The 16,088-nt window shown below is 34.0% G+C and overlaps 2 protein-coding genes across 2 annotated transcripts; one reads left to right on the top strand and one right to left on the bottom strand.

Moving 5' to 3' along the window:
* Positions 1 to 1,131: 1,131 nt before the first annotated feature.
* Positions 1,132 to 5,305, top strand: LOC133797991 (protein LPA2). Its single transcript, XM_062236146.1, has 2 exons — positions 1,132 to 1,603; positions 4,927 to 5,305. The coding sequence occupies exons 1-2, from the start codon at positions 1,162 to 1,164 to the stop codon at positions 5,073 to 5,075; spliced, it is 591 nt and encodes a 196-aa protein (XP_062092130.1). The 5' UTR covers positions 1,132 to 1,161; the 3' UTR covers positions 5,076 to 5,305.
* Positions 5,306 to 10,005: 4,700 nt separating this feature from the next.
* Positions 10,006 to 11,345, bottom strand: LOC133797990 (protein EXORDIUM-like 3). Its single transcript, XM_062236145.1, has one exon. It carries the CDS (start codon positions 11,280 to 11,282, stop codon positions 10,245 to 10,247), a length of 1,038 nt encoding a protein of 345 aa, XP_062092129.1. The 5' UTR covers positions 11,283 to 11,345; the 3' UTR covers positions 10,006 to 10,244.
* Between the last annotated feature and the right edge of the window lie 4,743 nt (positions 11,346 to 16,088).

Here is a 16,088-nt window from a genome sequence, read left to right as displayed (position 1 = left end):
CATTTCTCTCATCATTTCTTCTTTCCAACTGTCCAAGAACCGGATCGAGGGAACACGGTCTTCAGTTGGTGTATCATGTGTGGCTTGACGTGTGGGATCTTTCACTACCGAGGTTCGTATTTTGCTGAGGGGAACTGACGCGGTTGACTGGAACTTCGGGTCTACGAGGGTCGAGATTATTGTTGGTTTGGGTGTTGCGAGCGGTGTCAGTGGATCTGCGCAGCTCAGCAATCTCAGCTTCGAGCCTAGCCTGAGCTTCGATCAATGTCTTGATTGCTTCATCGAGCCGCTGTTGGCTCGCTTCCAGCAGGCGATACATCCTATCGATCTGGTCGCCCACGTCCGCCGGAGGGACGCTCTGTGTGACTGGACCCGACACTCTGTTGCCTTTTGGTGGCATAATTCCTGGGTTTGCAGAGGATCTTGGACGCAAAAAGAGAGTTCTGGATTTCTTGATTCGACGACGTGGCTAAGGCCGAAAATGTTTTTCGATTGCCACAGACGGCGCCAATTGTTGAAGCAACAACTTGTCTTTCTATATCTGGAGGTAAAACCCAACGATGGATGATGCCCTGTCACTATTCCGGTGATGAAGTTTGCCTTTGACTCGTCGGGATCACCTGCAAGAAAGACACTCCGATGCTTAAGTCAGTTCCAAGTTCGATCCCTTTGCCCTTCTATGAATCTTATATTTATATGACAAAGTATGTAAAGCAGTTAGTTAGTTCAAGCAAACTCTGGAATGGTGGGAAGAAATAACCAAATTTCCCTCCAAAAATACTGTTTTTGAATGTCTCGTTCAGGGGTCAGAGGCGCAGACCGCCTTTGACCCGTAGCTTCTGCCTTCGGAGCTTCTGCATACCAAAACGAATCGTTTTGAATGTTCGATAAATGAGGAAATGATTTTCGGGCCGAACATTTTGGGCCCAACAATATATATATTGGAAATTGATGATTGACATAATTTGTAGGTGTATATCATTGTGTAATATGTAATGATTTAAAAGAAAAACAGTAAGAACTCTGAATGTAATTATAAGAAAATGAATATGAGTAAGTGGAATAGTACAAAGTTTGCGGGAGAAAAGTATAATTATTATAAAGATATAGCAGAGTAACGATAACACGATGAAATCCACCAATTAACCAACTAAACTGAAAATGGCGCTACAAATCCACTGTCCTTCCTCTTTCACCACCAAACCCTATCGTCTCCCTCTTCACTCCGCCACTAAAACCCATTTCAGAATCAAGTCCCAGAACCAATTAGACCCACCGGAATCCACCCTCAAGGTCACCGAGACCCCGGTCCAGCCCAAAAAGTCCACCTCACAGGGACTGGGGTTTGGTTCCTCTGCTTCGTCTCCGGCCAAAGAAAATGAGGACCCTGTAAGTACTGCTACTGCTACTAAGAAGAAACGTAAGAGCAAACGAGAGAGAGCTTCGATTATTCGGCGGTCTCCGATCGAAAAGCCGGCTTTTAGTACGGTGGAGGACGACGCAAAGGCCAAAGAAACGGGCAGAAATGAGAGTGCTTTTCTCCTGACGTGGTTGGGGCTTGGTGTGATCATTCTTACTCAAGGCATCATTCTCTCTGCTTCGGGTACTGTTGTTTAAGATCTTTTTAATTCAATTTTCGATTGTTTGTGATTATATGGGTTTTTTTATTGTTTGTTTTGAGATAAGAAAAACTGTTATCATTAGTGATTAGATTCTTCAACCATGTAAAAACTTCGTCCACCTAAGAGCAAATTTAATTAGGTTAGTTGCGACCTTAAAACTGTCATTGAACACCTATGACCAAAGCTTTGACTTCCAATTCTTTAGGCTAAAAACATCCATGTTATAATTTTGAAAGAGCAGCCATAACTTCACCTGAAGATTCTGGGATAAGAGCCCCAACACCTACAATTACAATATTCTTCTGTTTGTCAAAAGCTAAATCTACATTTAATTTGTATTGACCTACCAAGAGAGGTGTCCAAACGTGACAAGAGGGAGGATGTTCTGCCATGAGATCAGTAAGAGGTGGTTTGCCTCGTTGCCTTACAAAACTGAGCATGATAATGACTTGCATAGTCTTGAAGAATAAAAGGTGTTTTAGACCAAATGCTTCACATGATAAAAAATAACATTCTCCATTTCTTGTTTTGTAAGCGAATGAGAAAGGTTGAAGAGAAAGTCACCACAATGCCTTCAGGTAGCAGCAGAAACATCTTAGTCAAACTGTGACAACTTCCAAACAGCCTTCACACATTTGCATCAGAATATGGCGGGACTTGTGAATTCGCAAGCAAAGGTGCGTAGAGAACATGCTGCTGAGTCAAAAATCTTATGTTAGTGAAGAGCTGCAGCAACTGTTAGTGCACATTGGATGGCCTGCCAAGCTAAAAATTTTACTTTTGATGGAACCGTAATAGATCAGAAAATTTCCACCAGTGGATATGATTTATGGAGCTCTAAGAAGTGTGAGAATTGGTCAAGAGTTGCAGCTGTCTAAAACTCAGATTTTGCTGTGTAAAGCTTGTAGAGGTATGGTGCCAAATGAATTGTCTTGAAGGGCCAAGAATCCAAGAATCATTAATGCAAGGATATGTTCTTGTATATCAATTTTCTAGTGAAGACCTTGTGATATTTCTTCCTCACATAATACTACACAATGTCATAGAAGGAGAATGTCTAAGACAAACTTGAAAGAAGGTTTTGTTGGCAGAGCATATTTTTTTAAAAATTCACTGATGGAGTTAGGTTGATCTATGATACACATGCTTGTTTTTGCTAGTCAAGCTTGGTTAAATGAATTAGGATCTAAAGCCCATACCCCCTTCAAGTTTACAAAGAACTTTGTAACTTTTTTAGCGAATAGAAGAGCCATTAGCATTAGACCCCCACCAAAATTGTGCCATTAATGATTCAAATTGACGGCATAAGCTGCTTGGAAGTTGGAAGCAGCTTATGGCATAAGTAGGGATGGACTGAATAACTACTTCAAAAAGATCTTCCACATCACCTATTGAAAACTTATCCTGCCAAGAACTAAGTAGTTTTCAAATCTTTTCTTTAATTCTATTAAATTGTTGTTGCTCATCATTGCTTGAAAAGGATGGCAAGCCTAGGTATTTTTCATGGAAACAAATAGGCCTGCCAAAAGTTTACTAAAATAGATATTGTATCGTTGAAGACATATTAGGAGAAAAGGATAAAACAAAGTTGTCCAGATTGAGCAGTTGGCCTGATGCATGATTGTAGATGTCCAAAGCGCGCTTTATAGCATTGTGAGAGCAAGCATTTGTTTGGAAAAATGCTACCATCTGCAAACAATAAGTGTGAGATTAGTAGATCATGCTAAAGGTAGAAAGACCCTGCGAACAACCAATTCTAGATTCTTATCGGAGTAGATGAGAAAGATTCTTCACAAATCAAGAATAAGTATTGAGAAGTCGGATTGCGTTTTCAAAACCTGAGTTGAAGACCAAGTGCATGTTCTGTTGATGAGAAAGAGGAGACTGAGTTAATGCATTTCATAATGAGGTTGAGCCAAGACTCAAAAAAACCTCATTTTAAGCATCACTTTCTCAATAAAAAAAACCACTCTACTCGATCTGAAGATTTTACTCATGTCTATTCTTATGGTTGCATAGCTTGCTTGCCTCTTCTCTGAATCAGTTTAAAAGCCACCAATATATTGTTTGTAATAAGTCTATTTGAGAGGAACACACTTTGGTTCTCATAGATGACTGCTGCAAGAATTCCTCAAATCTGTTCTCAATGGCTTTGGAAGCAAGCATATGGCAGTATCCTGCAACCACATTGACAATCTGCTCATTAGAATGTTTTACAATAATGTCAACAATCTTTAAATTTTTATTGGTATTATTTGCTCTCATAGGTGAGGCCCTAGAGTAAAAAGAAGCATGTTTGGGATTGGATTCTTCAGATTTCAGTCAAATAGTGCGAGATTGCTGCTGCAAATATGTATCTTCTTGAGCCAAAATCATGAGAGTTGCGAAGTGAAGAAACTCTGAGAAACTGATATCTTTTTTTGAAGCTGCCCAAATTTAGATAAATGCCAAGCTTGTAGTGAAAAAGCACATCGACTGAAATATAGTCTTTTAAGCAGAGACCAAGTGTCGGTGTTTGTTGAGTCTAAATTTCCTGAATCCTTTAACAAGTGGGACTTAACACCCTTATTTATTTATTTTATATAAAGGTCTTATTTTCAGTAGCAGAATATGAGCTATGTATTTGAATCTTGGTTCTTAAACTTATCTGGGTAAAGTAGTAGAGGAAAAAGTGTAGGAAGAGACCACATTTTTGCTGGCGAGTTTTATACCTTGACATATTATCTAGAAAAAATCATTTTCCTCGTGTTAATGTTTGATGTATTAATCTTCATGTAAAATACTTACATCAGTCAAGTTATTTTTAAATGTTAGTCTAGTCCTAATATCCAAGTCATGTATAGAATATAAGAACTTGTAAAATTATAACAGCTCATTGAGGATATTAAATCAAAATACTGAGCTGAAAATGCCGGAGAAGCTGGCATCTATCTATGCTAACAATGTGCTATTTAGAACAAAGTAGAACCCCTTCCTAGTTACAAAAATTTTCTCTTTCCCGATATTGGCTCTTGCTCCAAGACTTAATTTCAGGTGAAATCAAAGTTACAATTTTGTGGAAACTGATCCACTAAGGTGGAATAAAACTACAAGTAGGTAATATGGTTTAAGAATATAACTGATTTGCCCTGAGTAACTAACTGGCTGTGGCGAAAGCGGCTTGCTTGGATTATACATGGAGAGAAAATTCCATGTAATTATAAAAACAAAAACTAGGAAACACTCAAATGGTTTCTTTTGTTTGTATGTATTCATGTGTTCGTTTCACTTTCTAACCAAGAAACTATGCAAATGTATGCAACAGGTTTTCTGCCAGAAGAGTGGGATAAGTTCTTAGTTAAGTATCTGTATCCAACATTTACTCCGACAGTTGGTTTGTTCGTCGCTGGAACAGTTACATATGGAGTGTTGAAGTACCTACAGAACGAGAATCTTAAAAAAGATCAGAAGTGATCATTTATTTGACTACATCTACAACTTTCAGGTATAAGGAGAAATCGGATTACTTTGAAATTATGGACATGCAATACTACTCTTAGGCTGTACTTGTTGTGGCTTTCATGCCATAACGAGATGAATGTGAAAATATCAGAGCTTTTGCATGGTAATAGTCTAATAGATTTCGCCCTCATTTTATGATTCTGAAATTTCCAGTTAGATATATTGCTCAGTTATTAACTTTTTCCCATTGTGTTTTAGATCTTATTCTGCCAGTTCATATTTCAATATCAGTATATTACCATAAACTTACCAAGTGACCTATGTCAGTTAGGCCCATCTATTAAATTTTCCAAAATTTATTGTCTCTGCAGAGAGGTTTTTGCTACAATGAATAAGTTATTTTTGTCTTCCTTCTCCATTTGGGGTATTTCCATTGAACTGTGTTTTTTTAGCAATTTTTAAATAGCTGTGACCCAACTAAGAATCTCTTTTTTCCATTTACATTTATTCCTCAACAGAAATAGGGTCCAGTGTGTCATCTTTGCCGTGTTCTCACCCATAAGTTAAGCTGGTTGAATTGTATATAGTTTTCTTACCTATTGAGTTTGTCCATTACCTTCTAGATTCAGAATTTGGCTACATTGAACTCTCTTTCCTATTTGGCATAACTATTTAAATAGCTGATCCAATCAAGAATAGTTGACAAACTATGATTTCCTGTAAAGCTTTTTAATGGTAACAAACTATGCAATAATACAAGAAAAAACTGAGCAACAATATTACAATATTCTGTTGACGAAAATGGATAGAAAAATCTGTAGAAAGTCCAGCTCAAAAGCCGGGTAATGAAAAAATCTTTCTACTTTTCATTTTTGCTCATGGTGATATCACCTACGCTAGTTATGACAAACAAGTACTTCAAATTATTGGGCTAACCAATTTCTTCGTTATAAATTGATGTTACTTGTACCTGATTCTTTCAGAAGTATGTTATATCTAGTAAATGCCATAATTGCAGGCTATAGTAGTATGAACTAATTCGAATTATCAAGAAAGTCTACTCAAGCACGATAGGTAGGAGAGTCAAATACATGTACTGGACTCCAAACAGTTGGAAGAAACCAATGGTATATCTTTGAAAACCAAACAGTTCTTCTTTGGTATACATAGTATTATGAATACCAAATAGTATCTCTTTCCAAGATTTGAAAGCCAAACAGTAAGAGCTTGGCTAAGTTTCTACCCCAATAAGGCATTTTAGTAGACAATATTTTTGGCAAAAGAAAAGACCCTACAAACATATTGGTACCAGATTTGGAATTCTTACAAAACCTTTTGGTGAAAACCAAAAAAAATTCCCAAGATTGTGTTGAATTCATTGAGTCAAAGTTGGAGGTGCCACTACACTCAATTTTTTTTTTTTTAAAAAAAAAAATTATTATTATTCTCTGAGGGCCATCCAATCATTAGACTAAGCTGCCTAATGTGGTTTGTCTTTAAGTTTCTTCACAATCGCTTCATTGTCGTTTAGTGTCACACTATTACTTTCATCAAAGTTGTATGAGAATTAGATGACAATGAGACTGAGGTCCCCTCCTCTAATTATTGCCTCTTTTTCTTTCTTCCCCTCTCTTTTAAAACTAATCAATTTGCACCAACTCTCTTAATTACCTTTTCCTTTTTCTTTTTTCCCCTTTACCCTAATCATACAGATTAAAAATATATATAAAAATATTTATATTTAACCCTTTTTTCCCCTACTTTTTCAAACTTTTGGTGGGTAATTCAGAATCTACTAATTACAGAGAGTACACTGTACAGACATGAAATGTGAGTGACCTTGTGGAATTATATTCTTCAAAGTGGAGAAGGTTTCACACACAAGGAATTTCATCTTCTTGGTCAAGTTACCATTACCAACAAGGCTCTGCAATTTAGTTGACCAAACTGACTTGTGTCGTAGTAGTGCTTACAGTGAATGAGAGTGATAGAAAATATCTTATTAAAAGTCAATAGTGTTGAATATTTTACTATTAGCAGCTGCAGCAGCAGCAGCATTGTAATATGTGACTCCAAATCCAATGAGTTTTTATTTGTTGTGGAGTAAAGTCTCATTATTTTTATTCCAACTTCACACCTGGATCAAATAGAGTTATTTTTTTTCAATTCTTTTTAAGTGGTGGTTTAATTTTAAATATGTTGTACCCTCATCAACATTCATTGGAGGAACTACTTTTGAGAATTATTCGAGCAACTCAATCTACTAGAAACTTAATTAAAGGTTCTATCAATGCTCTCACCTTACCAAGTAACAAAACCAATAACCATAGACAAAGTTAAATGCGTAGCCTTGATCGACCACCAACCAACCAGTATTTGTTGCTCAACTCATCAACTTCTTCTCTCTTATTTCAACCCTATACTCTAACCCATTTTCACACACCGGCACTGTGAACAAATTTCAGTACGTATGGCTTTACAGTTTAATCAATATATACTATATATACATAACATGGCTCCAAAGCCACTACTGCGGCTTGCTCAGTGATGAGAAAAATGACAAAAGTATGAGTTGTTTTTGTAAGGTGACACAAATAGTGGATTTCTTAAGGAATTAAAAGATTTTTTTGTCAGGTGATTAGTTATCTTATTTACTTATAACTTTTATAAAAAAAAATAGCAGCACATAACATGTTGTGCCAATACCATATAAATTTGGATAGAAAAATGGAGATTGGATTTATATATTGTCATTTTATACTTTACCCTTGTTTTAAAAATTAAAGTTGAAATAAATTAAAAACTTAAAATATATATACGTATGATTTTTTTAAAAAAATTATATAATACATAAAAACTAAATATTCCTATTATTTAAAAAAAATAACTCACTCAAAATAAAAAATAATAATATAATGACAAATTATTTTCCTACAAATAAATGCACCACTACTATAATGAAACTTATCATGAAATAAAAATAAAATCTTATATTTTGAACAATTACCTATATATATATATATTAAAAGTGACGCCATGAAAACATAATGGCCTAATGGGACCCTTAAAGTTCTGATTATTTTTTAAGCATCTAATAATAACATTAGATTAAAGATATATATTTATATATAAATCATTTAAAAAAACTTGTATATGCAGATGAGTGGGTGTGAAAGAGAGTGGTTCTAGCTAGGTGACACTACAGGGATCAGGCGCCGCTGTCGCTTTTAAAAAATATTAAAATGACTGTGGTCAAATTCTGATTGAAGTCTAATTTGAGGATTATAGACTACCTACTCTTGGAGAGGTCAAGTATTAGTGTATCTCAGCAGTGTTGTGTTACTGTTAATGGAAGAATATTAAAATAATGTAATAATATTTTTGCATGTTGATTCTTGGAATTACAAAGTGAGAGCCAGCTGGTTTTCTCTTAATTCAGTTTGACAACTTAGCTTTAAATTAAACCCAAATACATTTTTTTGTATAATGGTGTCCTTTCCATGGAAAATATATATGTGTGCGTAATAGTTGTAGAGAAAGTTTTAGTAAAACATATACAGTATATAAAATATTATAAATATCAATTTGTTTACGGTTGGTATAGTATAGTTAATAATTATAGGGTTAATACCTAATACTTATAACAGTATTTATTTATAAATAATTATTTTAATTTTTTAATAATTATGATAAGTTAATAAACTATTACTATTAATAATATTATTATTTATTCCAAAATATAACTTTTTTTGTGGAATCAAAAATATAATTATCACAATTAATATTTTAATTAAAAAATGTTATTTTTTCACAGAACTTAAATTATAAATATAAAATTTATCATCTAAATTTTTAGGAGCAATTTATCTCACATTGGCCACAATGTTAATAAAACAACTCATGATTTAACTAAACATGCTTTTAAGCTAGACAATCAACTTAGATGAGATTCTTTCTCACATGGTTTTATCACCATTTCAAAAAAATAATTATAAATTTATAATTTTGGAAACATAAACTAATAATTAATTAGCTAAATATGAAAGCATTAAAATCTCATAAAATTTGAGGTGCAAGAAAAGGAATGTGGAAACATATAGCACTTTGGCGCCCCTTTGGTGTCTTTTGGCTGGGTTAGTATGAAGCAACTAGGTTTTAGTGCCCCATGTCTTGAGTACAAAACAAAACAAAACGTGCCCCTTTTAAGAAACTGCACCGAAATTGAAAACCAAAATCCATATAAATATTATATATATATATATAAATTATGAACAAAATATTAACAGAACATAATTTCATCAACTCTCGAGACCCAAATCCCAATAAAGTTTGCAAAGAAAAATTGGCAAGGAAAAGAGAAGAAGTGGGCCCCTAGATTCTCTACTAAAGGTACTGTGCTGCCAAGAGTTGTTAGATTATTAGTAGACTTGTTGTCTCATACAGTACTCACACGCCTCTTTTTTCTATTTATAACTAGTAATTAACCAGGCTCGTATTGTTAGTGTTAATATAACAACAAAAGTTTTAAGTAAAAGTATTAGACTACAAGAAGAAACAAATTCAACCATTTATACTCAAAAGTCTCTTTCATTGGTTATTTTTAAACAAGGCTGGTAAAACTAAAACTACCCAATGCCCAACGTTAATAGTACTAGCTAGCTCTTAATGAAACCATTTTATTATATTTAAACAAGGCTGGCAAAACTCCTATAACAGGAACCAACTTAAATGAAGCAAGTAATAATAAATTAATGGTAGAGTTGTATCATTAGTTGAAAACCAAGACCAACCAACCATTCTTTATCTTTATTATTATTGTTATAAATTATTATGATCTAACATAAATATTAATTGGCATAAATGTCTGATTCGTTAATCGTTCTGGAAATTAAAAAGCAAACACCATATTTGGAATAAGGCGGGAACGTACGACATTTTAGAAAAAGAGGAAACGACATCTTTTGGTATAACATAAATAGTATACGAAAATTATATTGTTACAATAATTAACAAACTTAAACTACCTTAACAGCTGATTATAATTAATTATGCATTAACAAAACAAAGCTTCACAAGATTGAAAGCCAAACCCAGAGAGACCCGATAACCTCAGACCATAACCCAGAAAAAATATATATATAGATATATTATATAAGAAATTCAATTTTTTTTTTTTTAATTTTACTGATCAAGCGCATTGGGGCCACTACAGTAGTTCAACATGTGGTTCCAAACCCACTGAACCAAAAACCTCCGTCTGATCCCGTTCATGTTGAACGTGGCACCATCGTGACCGTCCATTAGCTGACCCGTGTACGACCCGCCACCACCGGTCCCGTAAATGCCCTCGCAGAGATCAGCAATCTCCACCGGGAAACTCGGGTCCTGACCCGCGTACCAGGCGTTCACCAACGGGTTCGTTGCCAGCTCAGCAACCTCGTGGCCAATCACGCTTATCATCCCGTCCACCCCTATGTCACCGTTGGGTGACTTTAGAGGCTTCAGTCCGGTCATGTAGCTCGGCACCGAAAACGGGTAGGTGCAGACGTCGGGGCACATTTTGCCGGAGTTGCCGACCCAGGCGTACGGAAGGGTGTAACCAACAATGGAGGGAAAAGTGAAGTAGTGGAAACCGCAGACCTGTCTGCAGAAATCCTGGACGTACACGTCTTCAGAGGTGAAAACGAGGTAGATCCCGCTCTGTGGATTGATCGGCAACGGCTTCGATTTCGCCGTCACCGCGATTTTGATCACCGACTGTATGTCTAGCCTGGTTAGGGTTTTACCGTGCGAGTAAAACCGATCGTTCTTCTCCGACCCGAGTCGAACGGTTCGCGAGATGTTCTTCCCGGTCTGGTCCGTGTACATCTGTACGGTTTTCCACCACCCGGCGACGGAAGGGCGTTTGGAGTTAACGGCTGAGATTGAGTTGATGAACTCGCGGATTATCTTTTTCTGGCTTCTTTGCCAGGAACCGTACCAGATGGTATGAACGGTAATATCGGCGGTGAGGACTGGACCCATGTGGTACTTCAAGTGTACGAACTCCGATGACCCTTCGAACTTCTTGGAGTCACCATAAAGTGGGTCGGAGCTGTTTTGGGGCCACGGACGCCAGCCAATGACTGGAGAGGTAAAGAGGAGCAGGGTAAGTATGGAGAGGCCTAGAACCACCGGAGCCCGTGGCTCCACACAATGGCCGGTACAACCCTGGCGCATTTTAGTATTTATTTACGAAAATGGAAGTGAAGCACTGCCTAGTGTTGTTTCTTTCTATACTACTACCGAAGGCTATATATAGCGGATACTTAAATTTGAATTTTGTTCGAAACAAAATATAATAATAATAATAAGAAGAAAATGAATTTAAATTTATTTTTGGAGGGGTAAATTTTCTTTTTTCTTTTATTTATTTTTTTAATTTAAAAAAATAAATAACTTTAATTGTAATTTTAATTTTTTTTTTCCATAAGGGCATTGGATTGCGGGTAATGGAGGACAGATAGATTCTTAAAGTGAAGTCTGGGGAGGAGGTGAGAGTGGGGCCTACCAGTCAGAGAGAAGGGGCAGAGGCATCATCATGATCATCATGGCCATTGTCTTCATCTAATCTCATCTGATTTCCTTTCAGCCCTTTCTTATGTTTTTTTATTTCCTTTTCTAAAGCGCGGGAATTCTTGTACCCTGGGAAGCGAGGAGGGGTAGAATCGGAATTTCATTTTCAATTACGGGCTTTTGGATTTTTTGGGGACCGCACGGTGTTGCTCTTTTTATTTTATTTTTTGGCATGATATTTTTCTTTTTCTTTTTTTTTTTTTTTAAATTCAGAAGGTACTACTAGTGTGTGACGCGGACTACGGACTACAAAAGTGAAATAGCCTGTATTCGGCCAGGTGCCAAGTCTTCTCTGTCAGTTTTTCAGGTGTTACCTTGTTTCCTAAGCTAAGCCAATAGTATCTGTCGAGATTACTGATCTTAATTCTCATTATATTGACCCAAAACTTCTATTGCTTATTAGTACTATTATCTCTAAAGTTTTTTAATATTTCTTTTCAAGATATAAACTTTTATTATTTTTTTAAAAAGAAAATAAAAGAAGAAGAAAAAACTAGATAAATTATGGCTCATCATCATTATAATCATGATATAACACTAATATATTATTTTTATCACTTATGTGGGGGAATTCTTATATAGGGGCTTCACTTTAAGCCTTACCGGTAGGGCTTTCAGTGTTTACAACTCGTAAACAGTTTTCGACGTGATTTTTTTTTATGACCGTGTATATTGTAGCTATTTAGAGCATCCTGCAAATTTTCAAAAAATTCCGAATAGTTTACAGTACCGAAAACTAGGTTCAAACATGTTGTTGCACGCGTGACTAATTTTTTTTATGCGAGTGGAAAAAAATATGTTTGAAACTAGTTTTCGGTACTGTAAACTATTCGGAATTTTCTGAAAATTTGCAGGATGCTCTAAATAGCTACAATATACACGGTCATAACAAAAGTCGCGCCGAAAACTGTTCACGGGTCGAGAAACACTGAAAGCCCTACCAGTAAGGCTTAAAGTGAAGCTCTTATAGAAGAATTGTCCAAAAAAAAATATACACCAATGAAATTCTTGTTATAACTTGTGACTCTTTATATTTAATGAAATATAAGTATAAAGTAAAATAGATATTTATTAATTATATTAATATAAATTTAAATATTATAAAATATTATTATTATATTAATATTTAGTATAAAGTAATATATATAATAATTATATTAATATAAATTTAAATATTATAAAATATTATTATTATATTAATATTTAGTATAAAGTAATATATATAATAATTATATTAATATAAATTTAAATATTATAAAATATCATTATAATAATATATAATACATAATCTTAATTTTTATTAAAAAATTATTATTTATATTTAAAAAAGTTATCATATTATATATATATATAAAATCATAAACAACAATATTTTGGTTTAATTTTTCATTTAATATGTTTATGTCATTTTTTTTATATATATAATATTGTTTATTTATTTAAAATTTATACAACAACGATGCAAATCAATATATTTATATAAATGAGAGCATCAATGAGATGATGTAACACTCTAAAATTGCTTCAAAATATTATTTCTATTTTCTCATTTTTTTCACTATTTTTTATTCTTCTTTTAAAAATTTATGATTAAAAATCAATATACTTATATAAAGGATAGCACCAAGGAGATGATGTGACACTCTAAAATTGCTTCAAAATATTTTTTCTATTTTCTCTTTTTTTTTTTAACCTTTTTTATTCGTCTTTTAAAAATTTATGATTAAAAAATAAATATATATAATTTGAATTAAAGTAATTCATCAATTTGAATGAGAGATATTTAAATTCTAAATATCTATATATATAGTTGCGATAACTTATTTTTATTTTGTTTTCACTTTTTTATTCTCTTTTTTTAATTTATGATTAAAAAAATAAAATTATTCATCTAATTCATATATAATTTGAATGAAATTAATTCATTAATTGAAATTAGAGATATTTAAATTCTAAATATTTATATATATATAGTTACGATAATCTATTTTTATTCTTTTCATTTTTTTTATTTTTCTTTTAAAAATTTACGATTAAAAAATGAAAATATTTATCTAATTCATATATAATTTGAATTAAATTAATTTATTAATTGAAATGAGAGTGTTGACTGCATTTTTCGATATCAATCGTAAGAAGAGAGATTAAAGAAATAAGAGAATCGAACACAAGGATTTTTACGTGGTTCAAGTTATAAAAGAACCCTAGTCCACGAGTCTCTAGTATTAAGATGATTGGAAGCTTGTGGGGGCAAGCTTCAATAGTGTATTCTCAGGCAGCGTTTAGATTGCTCTGAGTACAAAGTATTTTCTCCATAAAAATACTTAACCGTTTACAATGAGACTCTCGGCCCTATTTAAAGAGGTTGAGGTTATTAATACTAATCATAAGTAATTAATATACAGTCTTCCCATTATGGGGGGATTAATACCACTTCAATGCATTGGATTGTATTGAATAGAGACCACGACCCCAGCGAGATTTGCAGGACCCACTGCAGAAAAGCACCAACTTTATAGGGAACATGACCCAGTATTGCAAGGGCGTGCTGCAAGTACCTCCATGTCAAACGACGTAGTGGGTGTGCGAATTGCCGAGTCGTACACTCGACAACTATGTTGACGGATCTCTCATAAAGGTTGTCAAACGATCCTCTGGCTTTGAAAACCTGTATTTGCTGACACGTTGCGCCTTATCTTATGTCAGAGAACAAAAACCTCGGACCTGTGAGACGACTGGGAGACGAGAGCCCTTGCCTTAATTTTCTGAGCAAGAGAACCTCCATCTCTGAGGACAGGCCTCAGAGAGTAATCTATCAAGGCGCCCACGATCCTGTCTGAGGCAAAGTCTCACCTAGGAAGACCCTCACTCCGACCAGAGTCCTCGGGCAGTAACATGTCCTAATGACATTTATGAATGTCCATGCCAGCCACTGGGAGTCACCACATGTTGGAGATAAAAATACGGACAACAGAGAGATATTTAAATTCTAAATATCTATGTATAGATATTTTTATTTTTATTACTTTTTTTATTCTTCTTTTACAAATTTATGTTTAAGAAAATAAAAATATCTATCTGTTGACCCAGATTTTGGCCAACTGACACGGAGTCAGAATATGCTTGATGTGAATGAATGTGTTGACAAGAATCGAATGGCAAAAAGTAAAAAGAACACAATATTTTATAGTGGTTCGGCCCCAGGATCTAGTAATGACCTACGTCCACTTAGACTGTTATTGATATAAGAATCAAAGGAGTGATCAAAGAACAAGGGTTCAATGAGTTTCACTAACCTCTGAAGAACAATACAATATTCCAAGGAGAATTATTCTAGTCTCAAATAATTCAAAAGTCAAAAGTCCCCTCACTTGAGCTATCTTTTACTATTTATAGGCTCAAGGGGGATTACATGATTTAGTTGCCGATATTCTCTCATAAATAATCGGATATTCAGGAGATTGTGTGAGTTAAATTCGGGATCTACAAAGATCTTTACAGTTATATTACATTGCATGCGGAACCATCGACCAGCCTGGTCACAGGTAAGACTGGGCCGCTAACTGTTTCTAATACGTCTTCTGGTCGATGTACTAACAGAGCTTTTCCAGGTGTCAGCCACGTGTCCAGGGATCACTTGCCACGTCATCAATGCCAATTTTTTGGATAACACTATCTAATTCATATATAATTTGAATTAAATTAATTTATTAATTGAAAGGAAAGATATTTAAGTTCTAAATATTTATATATATAGTTACGATAAGAATATTCCGTTAAATATAAAAATATTTTGTTAAAAATAACGAAAAAAAAATGTTAAAACGAAGAAAAAAAAATTATCTAGACACTATTTATATAGAAGAGATATATAATTGTCAAAAACGTAACAATCAAATTCTAGTAACTTGTTGACTTATTATATGTTGGGTTTTATGCCCTTATAAAACCACATTTCTTACGTAATTCATTCATCATCAATAAAGTAGTAGAAATCATTTTGTTCAATCAAATTGAGTTGTTTACATGTTTTATTACATGAATAATTATTATTAATACGAACGTTTATAAAATCCTAAACATATGTATAGTTACAATTATAGTGACTCGGTTACAATAGATTATAATTGTAATTATATGCTCAAAAGCATTTGTCCTAAGATTAAATCAGAACACATGTTTTTTTACTGATTCGGCAATCTACAATAAGATCTATTAACACATCTGATGTGATATCCTATCCAAGACATTGATCAAGTAGATAAGATCAGATGTATTTTTTTACATTGGACTGGACCGATATTGATTATTGATAAGATAAGTAAGTATCATTATTATCTAATCTAATCATATTACAACGTTGACCATAGGTCAATTCAATCTTAATTTTGAGTGATTAATATTCTGCTA

Source organism: Humulus lupulus, chromosome 8 (assembly GCF_963169125.1).
Source record: "Humulus lupulus chromosome 8, drHumLupu1.1, whole genome shotgun sequence".
NCBI lineage: Eukaryota > Viridiplantae > Streptophyta > Magnoliopsida > Rosales > Cannabaceae > Humulus > Humulus lupulus.
The sequence above is the reverse complement of the archived record's forward strand: the minus strand, read 5'-3'. Positions and strand labels throughout refer to the sequence as shown.